The following is a 24117-nucleotide window of genomic DNA, read 5'->3' as shown; positions in this document are numbered from 1 at the left end:
ACTGGACGTGCACTTAGTGCCATACTCTAGGGACATGGTGCTGTTGTTCGACCATAGGTTGGGCTCGATGATCTCAGGGGTCTTTTCCAGCCTAATCAATTCTGGGATAGGAAGCGCCAGCCCGTAAGCCAGGGACGCCAAGGCGCGGTGACACCGCAGCGGCGGGCGCAGACCGCGGGAGGGTCCCTGGGGAGTCGCGGCTCTCTCAGGCGGGGCCGCCACCACCAGGACCTCCCGCGGCCCGGGACTACATCTCCAGGCGGGCCTTGCGCCGGTCCCTCCCCCGCGGGCAGGGCTGTTCCGGGCGCGGTGGTTCCGGCGCTCTGACCCGGAGGAGCTTCCCGGGGCACCGGCGGGGCCGCTCGCACGTGGTGCCGCCGCCACCATGGCGGCCGTGCGGGTGGAGGAGGTGCTGGCGGCCGCCGAGGAGCAGGAGGCGGAGAAGCGGCGGAGCATCACGGTGGAGAAGGAGCTGGAGCTGGAGTTCGACCTGGGCAACCTGCTGGCGCTGGACCGCAACCCGCCTGCGGCGGCAGCGCTGCGCGGGGCCGGCCCGCGGCGAGAGGAGCTGCTGCGGGCGCTGGCCCGCGACAACACGCAGCTGCTGGTGTCCCGGCTCTGGGAGCTGCCGGCCGAGCGCGCCGGCGGGGCCGGGGGGCCGCTGGTGGCGCGGCTGCCCGAGCCCACCTTCCGCCTGCCGCGGGAGAAGCCGCCGCCGCGGCCGCGGCCGCCGACGCGCTGGGAGCAGTTCGCGCGGCTGAAGGGCATCCGCCGCCGCAAGAAAACCTCGCTGGTGTGGGACGAGCAGGCCAAGGAGTGGCGGCGGCGCTGGGGCTACCGGCGGGCGGGCGGGGACCCGGCCCGCGCCTGGCTGGCGGAGGTGCCGGCGGGCGCCGACCCCGAGGAGGACCAGTTCGCGCGGCTTCGGCGGGAGAAGCGGGAGCGGGTGGCGCGCAACGAGCTGAACCGGCTGCGCAACCTGGCCCGGGCCCACCGCGCCGGCAGCGCCGTGCCCGCCGCGCCCCTGCACCCCACCGGCCACCAGGACCGCCAGGAGCTGCGCCGGGTCGCCCGCGTCGCCCGCGTCTCCACCGCCTCGCTCGGCCGCTTCCAGCCGCGGCTGCCGAAGGAGCCGGCGGAGCCGCCCTCCCGCAGCGGCGGCAAGAAGCGCCGCTTCGAGCCGCTCCTGGGCAACCTGGCGGCCGAGCGCAGCCGGCAGCTGGAGCTGCTGCGGGACATGGGCAGCAAGAAGCCGGTCCTGGACATCACCCGCGCTGTCAACAAGCAGATGCGCCAGGAGGAGGCCGAGGCGGCCGCGCACAAGGGCAAGAAGCAGTCGCAGCGGGGCAAGCGCGGCCGCCGGCAGCAGCGGCCGGGCCGCAGCGGCAAGAAGAGCGGAGCCCGGCGGCAGCAGCAGCAAAAGCCCGCAGGCGGTGGCACCGGCGGCGGCAGGAGGAAGAAGGCTTGAGGGACAGTGTGCAGCACGGGCTGGGGATGCCCGCTAAGGCGTGGGAAGGGACTGTCGCTTGCAGCCTCCCGCCCCGTGCTCTGTTCACGCACATACTTGTCAATAAATATGCTCTGGCTTTTCTAAAATGTCCTGCTTTTGGATCTTAGCTGGCTGTGCTGTCCATCCAAGGGCAATTGGTGGTGTATCAAGGCGTTGGGGTGCCCTGGTTCCACCCAGGCTGGGGTTTTCGCGATGACATGTGTCACATGTTGCTTCAGCACCTCCGGGCAGGGCCGAGGCTGGGCAAAGCTGTCCCATGTTCAGGTAGCTGGGACTGGGGATGGACTGCAGCTGTGACCTGTTTTTTGATGGGAGTAACAGCCACAGATAAAGGATGTGGCTGCTGTTTTCTGCTCTGGGCAAGAGCCTGACGGTGGAGCTCTTGCTCTGTTCGTTAACTGCTGCTGCTCAGCTCGGGTATGCAGGCTGAGTTACCACAGGGATGTGAAAACTTACTGTAAGATTTATTGCAGAGCCTAAGAAATTGTACAGATTCTCTAGAGCGATCTGTTGATTGGAAAAGGAAGTCAAAACCAGCCATTGAATTCAACAGAAAAATGTTTGTATTGAACAGCAAGTTAAAACCTGAATTTCTCCCCACAGCAGTGCCAATCCATCATTTCCTAGAAATAGTTTTACAATGTTTTTCTTCACCAAGCAGTTTGAGAGCTGATAGTGGAAATGATCTCAGACTTCTGCAGATTATTCTTTTGAACTTTGTAGGTACCATGTAGGAAAAAAAAAAATTGTACCAGCGTGTGGCTTAACTACAGGAAATATGCTGTTTCCTGGTAAGAAAGTTAGTAAAACAAGTTTCAGCAATCTCTGTTAAATTAGTTTTTCGAACTTTCAAGTTTGTGAATTGTTAGTGATATCATAATGCCTCGCTGCAAATGAGTTTTTGAAAAAGCTGGGTGACTGTAGCAGTTCTCGTCTCATTCTGTAGCAGTTCAGTTTGGATGGCAGCTTCAGCAAAAAGCATCCAAAAGCAAAACCTCTGTGTAAGGCAGCTGGCGAGGGCAGAAGGGGTATGTACACCTTGGGGCTTGGATGGCACTGATGGACTGAGTAGCACTCAACCATGTGTTGTTTGCCTCTTAAATGTTTCTTGCCCCTGTCCTGAGCAGTCTGCACTGCTGCAGCCTGCTTCAGTCTTGCTGGTGTCAGGAATGGTCTTATGGACACAACCCTGTGTTATCAAGCCTTCAGTGTGAGTATCAAGACAAAGCAGGGGCAAAAAATACTTTAACAGGTGGGAAAGGTTGTTTAGAGATACATTCCAGACCTCTGAACTTCCAGACATTTCCATAGGGCATGTCTTTTACCTGCTCAGCCAGAGAGATGGGGTCTTTCACAACACATACACACACAAAGTAAGTATTCTATGCTGCTGATGAGGTTATTGATAAACTCTCTCCACCAAAATCCTGGGCAGTTTGTACATTTCCAGCAGCGATGAAGTAACCTAAGCAGAGGTGCAGGTGCCCCTGTGTTGCTGCCAGTTTCTGGTTCTCACAAATGGATGGTTTCACAACTTCATGTAGGTGCCTAGTCAGGCCATTAATATGCTTTTCTGAGCTCAGCACCTTGCAAAATCGTCCTTTTTAAGCTCAACTAATCCATTCATAGAATCACAGAATCGTTTGAGTTAGAAGGGACCTTAAAGCTAGTTCCAGCCCCTCAGCTATGGGCAGGGACACCAGATACTTGCATGTCCACGAAAGAGAATTTTCAGTATCTTCAATCTTCTGAAGTACTTTTACTTTCCCGGAGACCCAGAATACACCAGCTACCTGCCTTTAAAAGTGTATTGCAAGTAAATTCCTTTTTTGATGCATTAACCTTTTTTTACTACTTTCTAATAAATAAATCATACCAGCATGCAAAGGCAAAATACCTGCTGCAACAGAAAAGTGATCCTTTCTTTGCAAGACTCCAATATTAGCTTTGCTTAATATGATACACTTCTCTGTCAGCTAAGCAGCATAGCTTAGAGAATCTTAAGAATGTCTTTACATAATTTTGATCCATCCTGCACTGTAGTTTACCATGTAACTTTACAGAATCATGGAATTCTTAGGGTTGGAAGGGACCTCCCGAGATTGTCTAGTCCAACCCCCCCTGCCAAGCCAGGGCCACCTAGAGCAGGTAACACAGGAACACATCCAGGTGGGTTATGAATGTCTCCGGAGAGGGAGACTCCACCACCTCCCTGGGTAGCCTGTTCCAGTGCTCTGTCACCGTCAGTGGAAAGAAGTTCTCCATTGCATTGCAGTGGAACGCCTTGTGTTGTAATTTATGGCCATTGTTCCTCGTCCTGTCACTGAGCACCACTAAAAAAGTCTGAAAAGTATTTCACTTAATTTTAAATTGCCTTATGCTCAGGACAGTGGCTTCTTTATTATTTTCGCTCTGCAGTCCCACTACTTTCAGTATTTTTCCGTGACAAGTACTTTGACCCGCACTCAGCCCTAACTGTACTTCAGTATCTCTTCACTGGCACTCCGTGTTGTGTATTTTAGCAATCAGGCTTTGCGTGCCTTGAAACAGGCGCGGGTTGGGTTTTGCAGTTCGGTGCCCGCATTGGCCGCAGGGGCACTGACTGGGGAGGGACTGAGTGCGGACAGTTCTCATTCCACCCGTGTGACTGGTGCGGGGCCGGGAAGCGGCCCCTTGCCCCGGGAGGAGGCGTTGCCGCCGGCCCGGCCCCGTCCCGATCCCGACCCCGATCCCGCTCCCGATCCCCGTGTGCCGCAGACGCGATGGCGGCGGGGCGGGATCGGGCCGTGCGCCTGCTGCGGCAGCTGGAGCGGGCAGCGTGAGTGCGGCGGGACGGGGCTCCCAGGGACGGGAGGTTTTCCCCCGGGGCCGGCACTGCCGGGGGCCGGGGCCGGGCGGGAGCCGCGTGTTGAGAGTGAAAAGCAGCGGCCGCTCCGTCCCCGCTCCCGCCGCACACCGCTGGAGGCCCTTGGAACGGGTGCTTGCAGGAGACTTTTAGGCAAGGGCAGATTCGTTTGTCTGCTTTAGTTTCCCTTTTTAAACATACTCTCTTTTTTTTTTCTTTTTTCTTTTTTTTTAACATTTTAACTAGATGTCGGTGCCCGAGCCATGGCCACGCTTATTCCCAAGGTAAGACTTAGTTTGTGTCTCCAGAGTAAAATTCTGTAGGAGACCGTGGCCCTGCAGAACCGCATGTATCAGTGTAACCAAGGCAGAGGTGCAGGCAACAGGTGGGAAAGAGAACAGCTTATAGGATAAGGTAAGCAAGTCTGTATTTTGCAGCTGTACAGGGCTAGTGGTTATTGTTGGAGAGATTCACTGATCCCACATAAACCACAATTACTGCCTCCTGTCCCCTCCATCCCCATACCATGAGGCAAGCTGATCAGACATTTGCTCTGGCTGCTGCTGCTGCTGTCGCCACCTGAATCATCTCCACTTTACATCTGCTTTTGGATACATACCTGTTACGTTAGAAAGGAAACAGGAAGCAATATGGATAAAAAGTAACTATTCACAAAGGTCTGTTTTGACTTGGGGAATAAAATCTTTATTTTAAGCTTTTTATACAGTCAGTGCCAAGAACACAGCTCAGGCCAGGGTTGTGGAGTAAGAGCAGGAGGCCTGTGCTCAGTAACTGAGCCACCCTGGAGGAGTTTCTGTGTGCATGGACTGTAGGGAGGCTATGAGAATAACTATCTGTGTCAGTCTCCAGATAGCTGATCAGTCTCCAGATCCACTAAAAATTGGTATTTTGGGGCCATAATTTCTGTAAGTTGTAATTCTGAGTAGCTTGGTTTCACATCATTTACTGAAGACACTTTTTTAAAAATTGCCATTACCATTTCACATATGGAAAAGCCATATCTATGTTCAGACACTTGTTTTGTCCACGGCCATCATGCAGCAAGACAATAGCACAGCTGAGAAATAGAATCTCATTCTTCTGCTTGTCTGCTTGATGACCTACTCAATCAATTCAAACTAAGCTCTTCCTAAACAGAAGCCTTAGTTAAGCACACTCTCTGTTAAGCATGAATTGAGTCTATAGTGTAGCAAGATGATATCAGTTCAGTAAGTCTCTAAATAGTCAGAATTGATCTAACATGGACTGTAGAGGAAAAATAAAAGTTATTTATGTTTCTTGGCAGTGTTCAAGGAAATAGTGCAATTTTTGAACTCAGTAAAATTTGTCCTGAAATTTAAGTTTGGCTCAAGAATATAACAAGAGGACATCTATTATACTTTATATATCAGAAAGCAAGAGAGTAAATGGTTTGGACATGTTCTTAGCCTGTCAAATTAATGAATGCAAGTACAGCAGACTCAAGCTCCAGGAGAGGTCAAACATGTCCAGCCTGGCAAGAGGTGGCAATGAAAGAGCTGATAGCAGCTGGCCTGGCCTTCAATAGAAAGGGCATAAAGGATTTTAATACATCTATGTGTTACTGTTGTGGGTCAGTGCATCAGTGCACCCTGGAGTGTCTCTTATAGTAAGACTCATTATCATGGCTTCACTCATTGGATCTGAACTCAAATTGCATATTTTCAACTAATATAGCACACGTAAGGCATGACTTCAGCAGGAAGAGCAGAATGCCTCATCTGATCTTTTCTTGGAGAAGAATGGGCAGTGTCCATTGATGTAGTTTGTTTCACTATGTGGCAAAATTAGGATATGCCAGAAATTGAGTTTTGTGATGATTCATGCAAGAATAAGATGATAGAGAGAGGCTGTTACTGAAATACTGCCCTTATAAATAGGACTAGGCAGGAGTAAAAAGAAGTGTAAACACCTGTTAGTATTGCTCCCACACATACAAGAGATGTTCTCTGTCCAGGTGTACATGGAGGATGTCTCATGGATTTGTCTTAAAATTGTTCTGAAGGTTATCCTCTAGTCCCTACATATTTCTAGCGCTTCTCAGCTTGTCCGTAGCAGCCTGTATGCTCTGCACAGACTCGGCTCTACTTATCATGTGCTCTTCTGGTCTTTGCAGACTGCAAATATTCTCATACAAACTTCCTGCTAACTTGTTCGGTTTTTATAAGAAATAATTCTTGAAAGAAGGGGAAAAATACCTGCTTTGCTGAATTATATTAATCAAATCAATACTTAGATAATCTCACAAACACCAAGAGATGAAGTGGGTAACTGTTATCCGGACAAGCTGAGACAACCTGTGCAAATGTATTAGTGATTCTAAAAGCAAGGGAGTCTGTCAACTCTTGCGTTGAGAAACAGATTGCAATACCTTTTTCTTCCCTAATTTTACTGTTTCATTTCCATTCTAGTCCCTGAGCAGCCTACCCTGGGAAGCACAGACTATGCATTTGAGGTATGTATTTGATTTTGAAGTAGCATACAAAATACTAATTGCTAAATATGGCATTTAACAAATAGTGTCATTATTAAATATTTATATTTCACTTTTTCTGTGTGGTAATAGATGCTGTTTATCCATTTTTCCAGAAAAAAAATTTTGTTTTTGTTTTTGATTGTTTTTTTTTGTTTGTTTTTGGTTGGTTTTTTTTAGATGGCCATTTCAAACATCCGATATGGAGAAGGAGTTACAAAGGAGATTGGAATGGTAAGCTGCCGTGGTGTAAGTCCATCTAAAGGGCTGATGGTGCTATTAATCCGTTTGATAAAGGAAAATTTATTTATGACATGTCTGAGTCTCCACTGATTTGCTGTATGTGTTGTCATAAATACCAGTGTAAAAAGGCTGGAAAATACTGTTGGGTACAAAACAGAAACATGTTGCATCAGTGTTGCTGTGGTATAAGTGAGAGCATGAAATGCAGTTTGGGGGATAATTAGATAACTGATGATTTGCTAGGATTACGCAACAGTATTTTTCTCTGACAGAGAATTTAATTCAGAAAGTTTTGAATCCTGGTGACTCACCAGGATTTTCTCAAGATCACTTTTGTCTCATCTACTGCTCCTTTAAATGAATCAGAGACTTTTGATTACATTAGCTAGATACTCGTTCAGCTCTGAGTTTGCACTATGAAAATGAAGAATTTTTGTTGCAGCACTGTGAGATGATTCACCTGAATACATTGTTCCAGTTTGCCTTTATCGCTGGCTTTTTTCATTTATCATTTCTCCTCCTTTCTTGGCATTTCTGGCATTACCAGTTCTCTTATTTATTTGCAAATTTGTAAAGTAAGACAACAGTCAGTAAATGAAATTAGGCAGAACCTCTGTCTTTAAACAGCATTAGAATTATTTAGAATGCGTATATCATATAGCTGTTGTGACAATTAATTTAGCAAAGGTTGGGATGTATTATTTTTCTCTCTTTTGCCACCTTATTTTGATTTTTCATCAATAAATTAATATTCAGTATTAAATTTGCAAAATTTTGATCCTGTGTTTTGGTAGGCATTTAGGGGAGACAACCTGTGAAAAGGCCTTTTTATTGTCACAGGAACTGTGTGGGGAAAAAACATTTTTAAAAAGAGTTTTACATTTTACTGTAGCCTTAACCATGTGGTTCAACAACTTTAGTTTTCTTCTATCGTAGGACTTCAGCTATATCACTTTGGCAGGTTTAAACTTTATGCTGCTTTCTGCATCCTATTTGTGTGTGGTTAAGGCTCTTTTTCTTCAGGTTTTAAAAATTTTACAATAATCAGCTATTTTTTGGTTGGGGTTTTTTTTATTATTAATTGGTCTGTTGATTTGGATTTGTTTTTAAATTGTTGAATATATGATTTTTACTAGTCATTTGTTTTTTAATGTCATTGTTATTGTAGGACCTGCAGAATCTTGGTGCTAGAAGAGTTTGTTTGATGACAGATAAAAACCTCTCCAAACTCCCTCCTGTAAATGCAGTACTGAATTCTTTGGCAAAATATGGTATAAACTTTCAGATGTATGATAATGTCCGGGTGGAACCAACAGACCAAAGGTACTACTTAATTCTGATGGTGCGCTTCTCCAAGTAGTGCCTAGGCCTTTCCAGCATTCCCTATGGCTTTTTAAACACCTCCTTGTGAACTGCATGCTGGTCTTAATTATTAGTTTCGCTATGTACTTGTTTAATCCTGACTAGTTGGAAATCTCTTCTTGTTTTCCAAGTTTCCTGGATGCCATTCAATTTGCCAAAAAGGGAGGGTTTGATGCCTATGTTGCTGTTGGAGGTGGGTCTGTGATAGACACCTGTAAAGCTGCCAACCTGTTCGCAGCCAGCCCTATGTCAGAATTCTTGGATTATGTCAATGCTCCTATTGGGAAAGGGAAGCCTGTCACTGTTACCCTCAAGCCACTGATTGCAGGTAAAGCAGGAGGGGTATGTGTGGAGAGTGAGGGCTGGAGGGAAAGGGAGTTATTCTACACTCTCTGTGATATTTCTGTTGAAATCAGTTTATCATGACTGTTTCAGCTTCCTTTGGGCTTTCATGTCCTCTAGTTGTATTCAGCAGCAATTTTGCTATTTACTTCAGTGTAAAATCAGAGCTTTTGTCATTAGTTTGTCTTGTTAACTGAGTTAGACTGCTTTTACTGAGAGAAGAGATCAAAGTAATAGTTTCTCTTTGTCCTCTTGGCTTGGGATCAGGGATTCCTCCAAGATTTCCTGGTTCCTGTGTTTTTGGTGGTGTTACTATTGTGGTTTTATTTACTTATTTTGCAATATTATATATAGTTTATTTGTTGTTATCCCCATTCTTCCTTTTAAGTTCCTACAACATCTGGCACTGGAAGTGAAACCACTGGTGTTGCCATTTTTGACTTCAAAGAACTAAAAGTTAAAACTGGTGAGGTTTTGCTGTTTTGTTTGGGGTTTTTTTGTTTGGTTGGTTTGTGGGGTTTTTTTGTATGCTGCGCCAGACAATTGCTTTTCCAATGTCTTTGTTATTTCCCTGCTGTGAAAGGAAAGGATACCGCATGTCATTTCAGGTGTCGTTTTGTTTAACTGCCACAGGCAAATTTGAAGAGCTTAAATGTTTCCTTCTTGAATTAAATTCATAACATATTAACATAATGAAATACCTATGTAATACATTGGATTATATTTTGAAGGCAAAACAGGAAACTAAAATCTTTCAAGTCCTTAAATGGCAGAAAATGTTAATTGCAAAGGAAATTTCTACTTATATTCAAGGTCAACCAACTGTTCCTTATTTCCTCTGTATTTTTCTTTCTACTTTTAAAACTTCTGTTTCTTTGTTGTGTAATTACAACCAAATGTTCCTTTTCCTGACTTTTGAAATCTCAGACCTGGGATGCTGTGCAAGTGAGGGACAGTCTTCCCTTGGCCTTTTCATCCCCGGCAAATAAAGATTAAGGCTAAAATGTCATCTTGAGCGTCATAGCTCTTTTGAGGTTTTACTTCTGAACATGTGGATTTTATATGCCACACAATCTGCAGTACTTGGGACCCAAATGGGTGTGCTGAGGGGTTCTGATGATAGCTCAGAAGTTTTCTAGTCTATACGTAGTCAGTCAGTCTGTGTCTGTCTCTCCCTCAAAGCTACATCTGTGCCCCCATAAACAAAATACGAGGGCAGGGTTATTACAGATGCTGAAGACAGCAACTGGCAATAGCAATTGATTGTAGACACAAACCAGTTTTGCCCTCTGATTGTTCACAGAAGATACAAATCTAAGAATACTGCAGATGCCATCCAGCATAGACATTTTGTGAGTATAGGCTGCCCAGGGAGGGTTGCAAACAGAGAGAGGACGCTTTTACCGCTTCAGGCAAAATTCTCAAATCGTATAACCCTGTTACAGGGACTTCATCATCAGTAGGATATCTATGTTCTACATTTATAGATACTCCTTGCTCTCCCTTCTCTCTCTTCACTTTTATGTTCATAGTTTCAAATAATTTTCCCTCCCTATTTTGATGTTTTGAACGTTAAGCTTGTCTTGTCCTATTTTGTTGCAAAAAATCTTTAACGCATTTTCCTCACTTACATATTGCAGGTATTGCTTCGAGAGCCATTAAGCCAACATTAGGCATCATTGATCCTTTGCACACACTGTCTATGCCTGAACGAATAGTGGCCAACAGTGGCTTTGATGTGCTTTGGTAAGTTTTTTGTGTAGGCTTATTACCTGAACTTATTACAGTTTTGTATTTTTACTATGATGATTGTAGAAAAAAAAATATTTTTGGAACAAAAGAGGATGATCTTTTTTTTTCTCCTTTTGCTCTTCTTGTTAAGGTGAGCTTTCTTATACTTTCCTCTTAGTTAGTTTCACTGCCTCCCTCAGAATGCATGGAACCGAATCACTCATTTGCAGAAATTTGCTTCCAGGATGGTTGTTGTCAGGAAAGAGGGTCCAGGTGTCCTTTTCCAAGAGATCATGGAGATGATTAATCGGAACTGTGACAGCATTTATCATGTCTCACAGACATGGCAGGGAATAGAGAACAAGGATTTTAGAACAAAAGCCATGACGTGTCAATAAAAATTTATAAAGGCTTGTGAGATGCTGGCAGGTCTTTACCCAGTTATGGCCATCTTTGGAGCCTCTCTTGTAACTTGCTTGTCACTTGGCACAAAATTTCTTCATCTTAAACCTACAGCTTTTAATTGCACAAAATGCATTGACGTTTCTAATTGGAGAGCCAGAGCTTACTTTGCTTATGGGTTCTGTGTATATTAAAGCACTAGAGGTGTAATGAAACTGCAATTTCTCAAGCTTGAAGTACCCTGAACTGCAATGTCTTGAATGGAATCAAGGCATTTGTTCACCAACGAAAGTGGTTTGTCCGTAGTTTTGTAGATCTAAATGTAGCCATGTAGTCAGTGCCCCTTCTTTATGTGGTCAGATTCACGGGTATCTCAGCGATGAGACTACTGGCAGTTGCACTCAGCTCAAATATCATACTCCTAATTTTTTGAAGGTCGATACTTCTAAAAGAAAGGTACCTTATGATGCTTCCAGTGCTAAAGCTTCTTATAGTTCCTGTCCCACAGAAAGGAAATGCACCCATTGCACATGTACAGTGTTCTTCAGTGAAAAGCATTACACACCAAGGTGCCAGTGCATCCAACCTAGCTCTGAGCATGGTGTGAGCTGATAGATAGTGACTGTGTTTGGATTGCCATCTGTGTGTTTGTTGGAGAGTGAAGCCCTCTGGAGGTGCCTGCCCGGCATTCTCCCAGTTCTCTGTGAGTTTGTATTTTTGGTTTTGGCAACTGTTAAACACCAGAAATAAATAAGAACCTGCCTTTAAAGGACAGCAGGGCAGTAACATGGAGCTCTCACCCTTAAATAATTAACTTTTTAATCTTTCTGCTAGCCATGCTCTGGAATCCTACACTGCTCTTCCTTACAACATGCGCAGTCCCTGCCCTTCAAACCCCATCAACCGACCAGCTTACCAAGGCAGCAACCCTATCAGTGATGTCTGGGCTCTTCACGCTCTGCGTATTGTGGCTAAATATTTGAAAAGGTAATACATTTAACAGCCATCTGCCCTGCACTATGTTCTGTCTGCAGTGCCCTGAAAGGGATGCTTGGAAGAGTTTGAATTTTGGGCTAAATTAAGGCAAGCTGCGACACTAAACTTTCGTTTCCTACCCTGGGTTTTTCTTAAATAAAGGGAAAAATATTTTCAAATAAAATTGTAAGTAACCTTGGGGTTAATAAGTTATTTTTATATTTATTTAATTTTATTTAATAAGGTATTTTTATATTAATTTATATTTATATTATTTATATTTATTTAATTTATATTTAATAAGGTATTTCAGGCTGCTCAGTTAATATGGGAGCATCAGTTACATATTTTTCCAAGACTCAACTTTTTATGACAGTATAATGGGAATATGTAACAAACTGAACAAAATACTCCTGATGAAACTTCTGTGCCTGCCAGTGTAAATTAAGATACTTACACATCCATCAAGAAGGTAACCACACGCACTTACAAATGTGCAAAATTATGCCTTTATTGAAAACTTGCTCATACTTAGAAGACCTTCAATTTAGAATAGGGATTGACTTAACTGGGTGTTGCTTTTCATCCCTACGAATAGTTTTAGCCTCTATACAGCTTTTGTGTACCTTGTGCCCTTCTATTAAAGATCATCATTGGGTTTTGTTGTAAGAGTTTTTACAGTACCTAGCTAGTCAAAATAGCTTTTTCTTGTTCATGTAGAATATATTCACGAGACTTTTTCTCCTCGTTGTCAAAGTGCACAAGGAACCTGAGGCACAAGAAGGCAAGGAACCCTGTCTTTTTCCCACAACAGGTGATCGGGTCTAGACCATCACCTAATGAGATGGTATAAGGCTGGAGTGATCCTTGAGCTGTACATAGAATGGCCAAAGCTCCTAAGGAGAATTGTTTAAATCACCACTAAGGTGAATATGGTTAAATTCACTATATTTACTCAGTTTTTGGAAAAGTGAAAGGAGGCTTGCCTTTCACTGAGTCAGTGATCTACTTAGTGATCCAGAAGCAGGATTGTTCTCTTATTGCAGTGTGACTTGATCCCATTTCTAGCAGTTTTACCTCAGCTTATCTTAAAGGATTTTGTCTATCTGTCCATAAAGAAGCCCTCTCCCCCTTCTCCCTCCTGAATCACCAATCCCTTTGTGAATTTACTGGTGCACAGAGCCATCAGAAACCCTGAAGACCGTGAAGCAAGAGCCAACATGCACCTGGCAAGTGCTTTTGCTGGTATTGGCTTTGGCAATGCTGGTGTCCATCTCTGGTGAGTACAGACAAACAGTAACCCCACATGAGGTCAGCTTCTAGCTAGTGTTTGTTTTAGATTGTCAAATATGTCCCTACCTTTGTTGCTGAATATATAGTGAGGGATTGTACCCTGGCTTGTGGATGCTGAGGGAGCTGTGTGTTGTGAGAAATTGATGGGCTCTTGGCATTTATGTGTATGAGGATTGTGTATGGCAAAACACGGCCTTCTTTACCTCCTTGATAGTAAAGATCAAAGTAAAAGAAAAAAAAAAGTCAATGACATCTAAAGTGTTAGATTTCATGCCAGCTTTTCTGCAGTGAGACAGAATGATGTAATGTTGTGCTTTTCCTGAACTGATGCAATTGTCTGTAAGTTTATCTGTAGGATAGGCAATCAGCAGGCTGAAATGAGTTGTAATTAATATTGTAAGGCAATATAGTTTCATTTGGATGAAAATCTCAGAGAAGCAATGCCTAAGCCTGAATTGTGTGAAGTTATTAGCAGTCATTCTTTTCAAATATGTTCCTTTCATTCCTTTTCTTTGAGCAAGTCTACTCTTTTAATTATACCTTAAAATTAATGTTTATTTTTCTCAGGCAGTGTGATCACGTAGGGATGCAGGTCATGGTATTTTTAGCATATCTGTATTATTTCAGGAACCGAACATCTTTCAGTCCAGTCAGTGGAGTAATGTAACTTCACACTCACAAAGTAAGGAGGTACTGTTTTTTACAGCTGTGTCCCTGAGGTGCAGAGGGAGGAGGGTTGTCTGTACCTAATATCCACACCATAGCTGTATGTCAATACCTTTTGAGTGTCTGTACTGAAGAGACTCGCATACCAAAAACTGACCACACAACAAATTTTCCAAATACCAGGAGTGCTGCCCTAACCACTTGCTCTCTGCTCTCTGTTCCAGCCATGGAATGTCTTACCCTATTTCTGGTTTGGTGAAAACTTATAAACCAAAGGATTATAATGTGGATCACTCTTTAGTGGTAAAACTTGGTTTATCTTTGGTTTTGTATTATACGTTTCAGTTCTCTGTTATCTGCCATTAATGAGCATTAAAGCACATTGAAGTTAAAAGTACATGTCCTCTTTTTTTTTTTTTTTTTTCTTTCCCCAGCCCCATGGCCTTTCTGTAGTGCTGACATCCCCAGCAGTGTTTGCTTTCACGGCACAGATAAATCCTGAGCGGCACTTGGAAGCTGCAGAGATTCTAGGTAGGAATCTCTGTGGATACAGATTACATGTACAAATGGAATTTTTTCCAAAATGTCGTTTTGAGAGGAGAAAAAAAATATGTGCAAGCAATTGTTGTTTGTTGTTGTTTGGGCTTTACGTTTACAAAACAAGGTTCTGGAGTTATGTGTAATGCAAAGTTAGCTAGAATAACACTAAATTTTGATATTGAATGATGTGGTTAGAGGAGCAAACTGGAGAAATCTGCTTCTTGGCTAGAAAACTGGACAGCTGAAATTACCTGTAGATCTGTTACAAATCAAAGGAGAGTGGCTGCAATTGGTGTATCTCTTGGTGCTTTATGGAGAGTAGTTACCATAAAATGAACAAGTGCTCAGGTGCACTTGCTAAAAGGAAGGATTTTGCCTAACAAATTCCCTACTGTGGCAATGAATCAGAACAGGGTGATGTTTCCAGTCACTCCTGCTCTTTTTCCATGGCACACAACTGTGGGTTTGAGTCTTTCTAATGTAGGCCTAAGCTTGTTCGTAGGTGTTGGAATTTCTCAGTGACTGATGTCAAGGGAAAGCGTGGAGTAGTTCTCCTGTGGACACCTGATGGCTAAGAAGTGGATTAACGAGCCAAATGACCTTTTCTGCTGCCTAGCAGAATAGAAGTAAATGCTGCAGGCTGACAGCTCATTTAAAGGTTACCTTTTTATACAGCGCTTTGTTATCTGTGGAACCCATCACCAAAAGGTCCTAAAGAAAGGATACCTCTTAATTGCATCCCCAGCATGACTTTGTGTAACAAACCAGCTTCCAGTGATGTAGTCTCAGAGCTGTTAGCAGTCTAGCTGTGACAGCATGGCTCTGCAGTGAGCTCATTTATTTATGTCTAAGATCAGGTGTTTGTCTGCACTAGGCTCTACGTTGTAACTAAACTGCTGCTAAAACCCATGCTGGCTAGGAAGCAGTCACAGTCAACCAGGCAGCAGTGCAGAGAGTAGAGGGAAAGTGTTAGGCCAACTGTCCTTGTCTTTGGAAAATTTGTGTTCAGTCCCTTGTATGGTCAGCCTTCTGTATGCAAGTCACAGCAACCCAGTCACATCTATGACTTGCTTGTATAAGTAATCTGAAAACATCCCCAAGAAAGAATGGGACTTTTATATAGACAGTGAATCTATCACAGTATTTCCGAGAGGTCGTAAAATAACATGGTCAGAAAAACTTCATTCGGGGAAAATTCCATTTATTTCATAAAGGGTGTCTGTGAGGCTCTTCAGGCTGCCTCTGAAGTATGCAGTCCTGCCTGTGGTCAAACCAGAACACAAACCTAGTTGGAATCATATACTAAACTACTAAACGTCTGTGTTCCTGCAGCAATAACACAGAGCTAAAATTAGGCAAAGAAAATGTTTCTGGATAACTGGTCACCGCAGCATATCAGAGAATTTGAACTCTGGCTCTTGATTTTAAAACAAGTGGCTGAAAAGCAGTTCTGTTAGGTTTTGTGGTATTATCTGCTGCCATAGATTCTGTCTCTAGAAGTTCTGTTAATTTTGTCAGTAGAAATTTTAGCTATGTCATTGTGTGCCTTGCCATAAAGGGACTCTGCCGAAAATGCATCAAAGGGAATTGAATTTATTAATTCCCATCTGGGCTGTTTACCTCTGATTCCAGTCCAGAGTCTAACTGACTACAGTAACTGATTCAAATCTGTCATGCTGCCAAATGCAATGACTAAGAAGGTATTTTATGACATGAAGCAGAGTGCTAAATAGTTATGTTGTGTGTATGTACAGCTGTGAATTTGGGTAGATCCAGAAAAATCTTAATACCTCCCTGGATGGATTCTTAAATAGTTGAAATAGTTGTGCGTGTGGTCAGAAATTTTCTGAGGTTGAGCAAAAAGAAAATTCTAGAACTACAGCAGTATTTTAAAACTGCCAGTCACATTTACTGTTATGTTTTATCCTCCTGCTTTTGCCTTTTACTTTACTATCTGAAGGTAGTTTATTTATGTCTCAGTTTCTCCTCCATAGCAAAACCCAGGATAAACTCGGACTTCATGCCATAATCCACAAGACTTCATACAAGACTCTTTCATATCTTTTTTATCAATTTCTCCCAGATATTATCTGCTATAGCACTGCCAGTCTTAGTACCCAAATATCTGAGCTCTTCAAATGAGCTGGTAGGTTTTCTGTTCACTTTAACTCTCTTTGAATGTTCCACTGAACTGTGTGAGGACCATAGAAAGTATTTTCCCTGTGGCTATTTAGTGCTCTTACTCAACTCTTGGTATGGCACTTAGACCTCGCATAGTTCTGGTGTAACATCACTGAGGTTACACAGAGAAGCAGTTTAGCTCGGGTTACTTTGAAAAAGAAATTGTATGGAGGAACCCATGTCTTTCGTCCTAACATGCTTTTATTATTACTTTTAAGTAAGTCCTGACCATTCATTGATAAAGGGGAAGCAAGCTATTCTGTAAGAACTATTAATAATCTTTCTTTTTCTATTGATGTTTTCATTACTGTTCCATAGTTGTCTCAAAGATAGCAGTTCCTCCTCTTCAGTTCTGCATTATCCTACACAAGTCAACACATACTCAAATAGCATTAAATTTAGGATTTACTCAGCCCCCTGAACACTTCCCTGCCGTCTCTTGCCTTTTTCAGCCTACATGCTCTAGTCCTGTATGTTAATCTGTAATTGAACAGAACAGTCCTCTAGGTGTCAGCAAACTCAAGGCATTAAAATGAAGTTAGCATTTGGCACACTGTCCATAAAAATAAATACCATTGAGGTTCGTGCATTAGCTTCTTTCCTCCCAGCAGTTAGTCAGTCTGAAAAGTTCTTCTCCCTGTAAGCACAGAGGAAAAGGAAGTTAACCTCATGTGGCAGTTAGTCTTTTTGGCAGCATTTACCTGCTTCTGATCTTGTTTTATTTCACCTTTCACAAACTACTCCAACTGTAAAATGAAGGCTGATTCCTCTTTTTATTTCGTGTTGCTTTTAGGGTAGTGACTGTTGTGTATGGATTTGTATTCAGCTGATATTATGATTAAATTAAGTCCAGAACAGGCTTCCTCCGCTCTCTCCGCCCTACAGTCAAGGCATTATGTCTTATTTTAGGAGCTGACATCCGCACTGCCAGAATCAAAGATGCGGGGTTTATTTTGGCAGACACACTCCGGAAATTCCTATTTGATCTGAATGTTGATGATGGCTTAGCTGCAATTGGTTATTCCAAAGCAGACATCCCTGCATTAGTCAAAGGCACTCTGCCTCAGGTAAGACAGAAAGCAAAACAGTTCTTCTTGTCAAATAAAATAGAACAGATTCTGGAAAAATCAGAATTGCTTCTTTTCAAGCAAATGTTATTTCTATTCCTGCATGAAAACAATTAACATGAAGAAAATTATGGATAGTCAACTGTATTTTGTTTCATTCCACAGTTTAGGTTTTTCTTTTCAGTGGGATTGAGTGAATGCTGCAGTCTGTAATGGCTAAATGTTTGGGGTTCTTTTTAAATGTCACATTTTTGAAAAAGAGAATTTTTTCATAGACCTTTGATCTTTGTAGAAGATACTGCTTTTTGGAACTATCCCTGTTAATTATGTATGCAGGTGGGCTATAGATAAAGCCTTAATACCAAGTGCTATCTGGTAAGAATGACCGAGCTCACTTTGCATTAAACTTTCCATATTGAGAAGTTGCATTTTTCTTCCCAGATGGCTTTTTTGTTCCATTGACCCCCCATCAGAATTTGAAATAAGGTCCCCTGGGATGATATAGATTAAACCTGTGAGACTGTTTTTTGCTTCAGTGCCCACAAAGACACTACGGAAAATAACACACTACTCTAAAAGCAAAATCCAGTGTCTTCCTTGTAAAAAGACAGTTTGATTCATGTGCTGTGGACTCTTCTGTCCACTTAGTATTTATTTCCACCAAGTTGCAAGGGAAATAAACACTACGGAGAAAGTGAAAATTTTTTAGGCCGAAAGATTATTTGCTTTTTACAGCAGACCTCTTACTATATCTAGTTCTTCTCAATCACGAATCTCAGAGCAACTTAGAACAGTTATATTAACAGTAAATATTAATACTCCTATTTTATACTTGAGAAAATGACACAAAGGTGCAATTATGTAGGATCGCACATAACAGAGTGGTGGCAAAGCCAGGGAGAAAACTAAGGTCTCTGAGTACCCATCAAACAGGTTATGCATCTAAATTGTTATGGGACATGTGGGGGCGGGGGTTGTTTAGATAAATATGTTTCTTTAAAACAATTACGTTTAGGTCATCATAAGCAAAACATCTCATTGAAGACTAGTTTTGCATAGCTAGGGGAGGGGGAAGGTTCTTGTTTGTTAGCTTAGCTCAAATTGACTTCTAATTCATTTACTGGGGCCTCATGGCATTGATGATTGTACTGTGTAAAATGAGTTGGCCTGATAGTTTCTCAACCCTTATTTTTGTATATAAGATGTTACATGATGAAAATGTATTACTGTTCCTTAATAGTTTGTTAATACCCACAGGGTTAGTCCATACATTTTAATCTTTTCATCTTGCAGTAGGTTTGCTTTGGAATACAGCACTGACCCATCAATTCATGTCAACAAAGCAGTGTGATAGCAGTTGTTATAGCACTGAAAAGTGTGCAAAGTTTATTCCACGGTGTGAAGTGCAGGCTGCAGGAAAACAAATCTAATCTGACTGTCAGAATTTAGGTGGGAACTCTGTTGGGACAAACATCTGTGCTTGAAGTGAAAACAGAACGTGTTTTCCTTCCGAAGTGAGTCTATTGATATTGATCCTATTTGCGGACAGCAGTGATTCTAGCAGAAGATGCTGTCTTGATGTCTAAGGTGGCTGTCTCTGTTGTGGTGTGTCAGAGAAGAGGATGAGAAAAAATGAGAGATGATGGAAAGGCTGTTTTCTAGCCCACCCACCCCTGCAGACATCCCAGAGGCAGCTACAATGGAGCTGAACCAGTGATGAGCCTTGAGCTACTTGGTTTTGGCTCTAGACCAGAATGCACTGAGTCAGAGTAAGGGAGCCAGGGCCTTGCTGTCTGGACACCAGCAAATATCAGCAAGCTTGTGCAGAGGTAGTGCTGGTGCCTCTGTGTCGAGGCCTAAAGGAGGAGCATCCGTTTGCAGCCTTCTGTCAATATAGTTGGGAAATGCTACAGTCTGTCAGGCTGATTGTCTTCTGTCTCCTGGTGTGGCTTTATGGATAACTCTGGCCATCTCAGTGCACAGAGCTGCAAAACTGTACTTTGGCCCACAGTGTCCTAATGTAAGCCTGATGAATTTGTGAATATTTGAGCACTGAATTGTTATATTTTGCGTATTATGAGTCTGAAAAAAAGCGACACACTTTTGCCCTAGTGCTATTTGAATTTTGCATTTGGTTTCAAAACTGCATAGAAGAATCTTAAGTTTGTTTTTGGCTGGATCTGTGTGTATCTAGCAACACTGGTCAGGGATGGGGAAAGAGGTACCATTTGATTACTACTTATGCACTAGCAAAGCTTCTCCTTTAGGTAAAATTATGCACACAAAGCTGCACTTTTCATACTCATCACAAGCCACGCTAACCATGATTATGAACTGTGAATGCCTCACAGCTGACTTCCTCACCATGCTAGACCAATATATCACATTAAGTTTGCAGTGTGGTGGCACTCTGGCTGTGTAACCACATCCAGCCTGCCCACAAATCGCGTCCCCGCGGGCTGAGGGGGAAGCGGAGCGGCTGCAGAGTCGCGCTGCGGCATCGCCCTGGGCAGGGGTGTGTGCTCCACCCGGCACGGCAGCTCAGCCCAGCCTCCTGCCCGGGAGGAGCCCCTTCCCCAGCATCCCGCTTGGTGCATGAAGCAAGGACCTTCGCAGATGACATCCACTGTCTCACACGTGAAAAGGGGGAAAGAGATTTAAAGCTGGGGACAGCACCTTCCACAAGGGAGGTGTTGAAACAGGTTGTAGCTGTAGAAATTTCCTCTTGCCAAAATATTTATCTAAAGACTGTGCATTCCTAGTCTTAAGTCTGGCTTCTGTCTTTGCAGACGTTTCTAATGCTTCCCAGTATTTCAGTAAATGTTAAAACCATTGGTTGTTGGAAACAGAAGTGCCCATCACAACCACTACGAGTACTTTAGCATTGGGCCCTTTCAGCTGAGTGTTTCTGCAGTACCCAAAGACCTGCACTAATACAGCTCCTCATCCTCAGTAACACGGGCTTTTCTGAATTTCCACCCCTGCCTTTGTGGTTATTTTTTCCAACAGAGCAGTGAAGAAAATACCTGGGTTTCATTTCAGTCAGTGGTTCTTCAGCACCTACAAATTCTGTTGAATCACTGCCCAAGTGAAGATCAACCACAACTACTTTATGTTCTGATTACAAGGTGTCAGGCTGTTTATTAAGAAGTTTCATACCGTATCTTGCTGTGTCCCTTTATTGAGGTCTGTGTTACAAGCGCTGCTTACTCTGCCCATTTACAGCAGTTCCTGGGCCTTGAGAGATGTTGTATTTTTAAAGTCTTGGTCCCTAAAACTCGATAGTTCCAATGCTGGCAAATGAATTTTAACATGGACTGTGTTCCCAAGATAATATCCTCCAGTGTACTGACATCTGGATGGATAAGGCCCACATTTGTAGTACTTTACTCTGCAATTGAACAACTTTCTAATCTTGCTTTTCTGTATTTAATTATGGGCAATTTAAGGTAATATGTTCTTGAAAGTCCTGTACAGTTGATGATGCCTCAACCTTAATTACTTGTTTACTTCTTTGCAAAACCTTATTGTTCTCTGTAAAGGATGTAGTACAGAGACACATAGTTCAGCGACTGTTTGATTAATTTTATTGGCAATCTTTTGTAATTTAGTTTTTCTTTAATCTTGTAGGAGAGAGTGACTAAGCTATCACCACGTCCCCAAACAGAAGAAGACTTATCAGCCCTCTTTGAGGCTTCGATGAAGCTTTATTAGCTTAAACTTTGTGTTCTGAAAAGTGTGCTCTATTCTAACACAGAGGTAATTTCTTATAGATACAGCGCTGAATTTGTTTAGAACGTGGAAGAACTTGGGTATTTTTGACTTCTGTTCCATCGTACAGTGCAAAAAGGTCACACAATTCATCTTTAGTTAAACAGTGCTTTGAAGTGAAGACTTGACAGTGGTTTCTTTTTTGCTCAGTAGTCAATGGTATTGACTTGCATAAAAGTTGGAGCAGATTTCTTGCATTAGTGAAGGCTTTCTTGTGCTTTTGAGGTGGTCAAAGGTGGAAAAATGTTTTAAGGAATATTCCAAACCATTTTGCAAATTATGCTTCTACTTAAATTATCCTTTATTTTGTTTTGAAAAGTCATGCTAGTTACAAAATAAGTAAGATCATTTTTAATTAGGGAGGGGGAGTTCCCTGCAGAAAATGTCAGCTTACTGTATTCTGTTTTGATTATCGTCTTTTTACCATCTGGTTTTGCTAAGAGAGCTATTGAACTGGAGTACTTCTTCTATCGTTTGGTTAGGAAAAAAAACTACACATTTCATAGTTGCTTGGAAAAGGCTTCCTGAAAATTTGTTTTGGATTAAAATTCTGACATGTATTGTCAGATATTTATCCTTCCTTTTAAGACCTATGTGAAGTGTTCATCAGGGGAACAAAATCAGAGTAAAACACGGTCACATGCTCAACAGGAACCATGTAACAGCAAGGCAGTATCCATCATGGTCATTCTGTCTCTCTGGAGGCAAGAGCTCCCTTTTCCTGCTGTGTTCTGTGGAAGGAAGCTCTCAGCTGTATCTTATTTTGCTGTGAATCAATTGCTTCTGCTGAGCTCTTGCAGGTGCTGTCCCTCAGACTGCAGCCACCAGCTTAAGGAAGTGGCTGTGTGCTGTGGTTCAATATTAAAAATTGGTGGTGAAGCTTATGGCTGCACATTGCCCCGTGGGGAGCACTGGTTAAATGTGGGAATGAGCCTGCACCTTCAGAGCAGTTAACCAGCTGGTGGACTGTTAACTGAGAAAGGGAAGTGGGGAAGGGAGAAATGAAACTAAAATTTTAATACTATTTTTCTTTTTTTAAAAGGTTCAAGTTGTTGTGTGTACAGTTCATTTAAATCACTTTCTGCTTTGTGTTGAGCTATTTCAGCATCTGATTCATGCAGCTACCACAGCACGAGATAAATGAGAGAAGAACCCTATAACCTTATTTCTTATTTCTTTCTGCTTATTTCTTATTTCTTTCTGCTGGGAAGGGAGCACTTTTCAGTTACCCTGTTGAAGTAGAAAGCTCTATACTTTCACCTTTGCATTTACCCATTTGTCTGATCGAGCTAGTGCTGTCCTAGAATCTGAGAACAGATATGTACTCAATATTGACGCTGAATCTGTTTTAGTGCTGTTAGAATAGGCAGATGGATGCTATGGTTGAAGACTGGTTGTTTTTTGCAACAGAACACATTTAGTGGCCATAGGATTGCACTGCCAGTATGCCTCAGCCTGTGCTGGGATACACATTTCCATGTCCTTCTGAATCTTTTCCTCTACTGAAATTGCCCACAAGTACCTCTGTCATGAGAGGTGGTGTAATAGAAAGAGATTCACTTTGTTATATTGTGCAAAGCCTCAGTGTTTTGAAAAAAAACCTTCTGTCAAACCCTGTCATTCAAGGTCAGGTTGAATGGGGCTCTGAACAACCTGGTCTAGTGGAAGGTGTCCCTGCCCACGGCCTGGGGGTTGGAACTAGATGATCTTTAAGGTCCCTTCCAACCGAAACAATTCTAGGGTTCTACATAAACTTTTGGCCTGTTTTGTCTTTCCGCTCCTGTCTTCCTCCAAGCTGTAGTAGCGATACGGTCTCCCGAAGAGAGAATTTTTTTTGTCCAGGAGCCTAATTCATGTCAGTCATGCTGCGTTTAGGGAGAAGATACTTTCTGGGGAACTGAGCAGCACGTGATTTCTTCACTTCAGCAGAACACTTCGTTGGGCTAGTTAGGGAGGTAGGATATTTCCTTCAGTACACTTTTTATTTGCCATTTATGCCAGTATGGCAGTTATTGGCAGGCTGCATTTCCAGCTAACAGAACCTCACATTAACATATACCAGGTAACCCAGAGCTCTTGCTAGTTTTTAAATTAAACCTCATACCCCCTCTGATATCCCACCACCAGCTGTTAGTTACTAGTCCAAATTTTCTGAGGAAAAATTGTGGGAGCTCATGTTACCCCACAGTGCTGTCTTTCAAATAGGGGTGATGGGACAGGGAGTCACACCCTGGCCCACAGGCAATTGTAGTTTAATTTGCAGCTGAAGAGATATGTGGGGTTTTTCATGTACTATCTTACTAAATTACTCTGTAATGAAACAACCTAGTTAATCAAATGTATCTGTATCTTTGAACATGTCAATTTTGTGCCTGAGCCTGGCATTTGTATGGGGCGCTGGGGTGACACTGTAATTGTGAGTGCCCAGCAGTGATTGGGCATATGTGTAAAGTCTGGGCAGCTTGTTCTTGTGGCTCTTCTTACGACCCTGTTACTCTGTGATAGATCTATTACTATGTTTAGATGATGCTGAAATGCAAATAACAAAAATAAACACAAGCTTGTTTGAAAGTGTTTGAGAGCAGTGTTTAACTCTGTCACATTTAGTTCAATCCTACAAGGTAACTATGAACCAAAACTGTTCAGAGGAGGAGGTTTTCCCTGGCTTCATGGACCA

At 42.9% G+C, this 24117-nt stretch overlaps 2 protein-coding genes across 4 annotated transcripts; both read left to right on the top strand.

The window, feature by feature from the left end:
• Positions 1–327: 327 nt before the first annotated feature.
• On the top strand, positions 328–1596 carry RRS1 (ribosome biogenesis regulator homolog). The gene has a single exon (XM_027894694.1). It carries the CDS (start codon positions 386–388, stop codon positions 1466–1468), a length of 1083 nt encoding a protein of 360 aa, XP_027750495.1. The 5' UTR covers positions 328–385; the 3' UTR covers positions 1469–1596.
• A 1168-nt stretch (positions 1597–2764) lies between these two features.
• ADHFE1 (alcohol dehydrogenase iron containing 1) lies at positions 2765–23032 on the top strand. 3 transcript variants are annotated; one of them, XM_027894687.1, is made up of 15 exons: positions 2765–2883; positions 4602–4639; positions 6806–6849; positions 7048–7101; positions 8279–8433; positions 8604–8800; positions 9203–9280; positions 10455–10560; positions 11782–11934; positions 13103–13201; positions 14106–14184; positions 14316–14412; positions 17512–17669; positions 21300–21428; positions 22028–23032. In XM_027894687.1, the coding sequence occupies exons 1-14, from the start codon at positions 2825–2827 to the stop codon at positions 21381–21383; spliced, it is 1401 nt and encodes a 466-aa protein (XP_027750488.1). In that variant the 5' UTR covers positions 2765–2824; the 3' UTR covers positions 21384–21428; positions 22028–23032. The 3 variants fall into 3 exon arrangements, with proteins under 3 accessions (XP_027750488.1, XP_027750487.1, XP_027750489.1); XM_027894686.1 differs by having other exon boundaries at positions 21300–23032; XM_027894688.1 differs by lacking the exon at positions 2765–2883 and adding an exon at positions 4248–4328 and having other exon boundaries at positions 21300–23032.
• Positions 23033–24117: the final 1085 nt, after the last annotated feature.

The sequence above is a fragment of the Empidonax traillii genome, unplaced genomic scaffold, assembly GCF_003031625.1.
Source record: "Empidonax traillii isolate 1590-97213 ecotype Southwest subspecies unplaced genomic scaffold, ASM303162v1 scaffold438:size550143, whole genome shotgun sequence".
In the NCBI taxonomy this organism is placed as follows: Eukaryota; Metazoa; Chordata; class Aves; order Passeriformes; family Tyrannidae; genus Empidonax; species Empidonax traillii.
The sequence above is the reverse complement of the archived record's forward strand: the minus strand, read 5'-3'. Positions and strand labels throughout refer to the sequence as shown.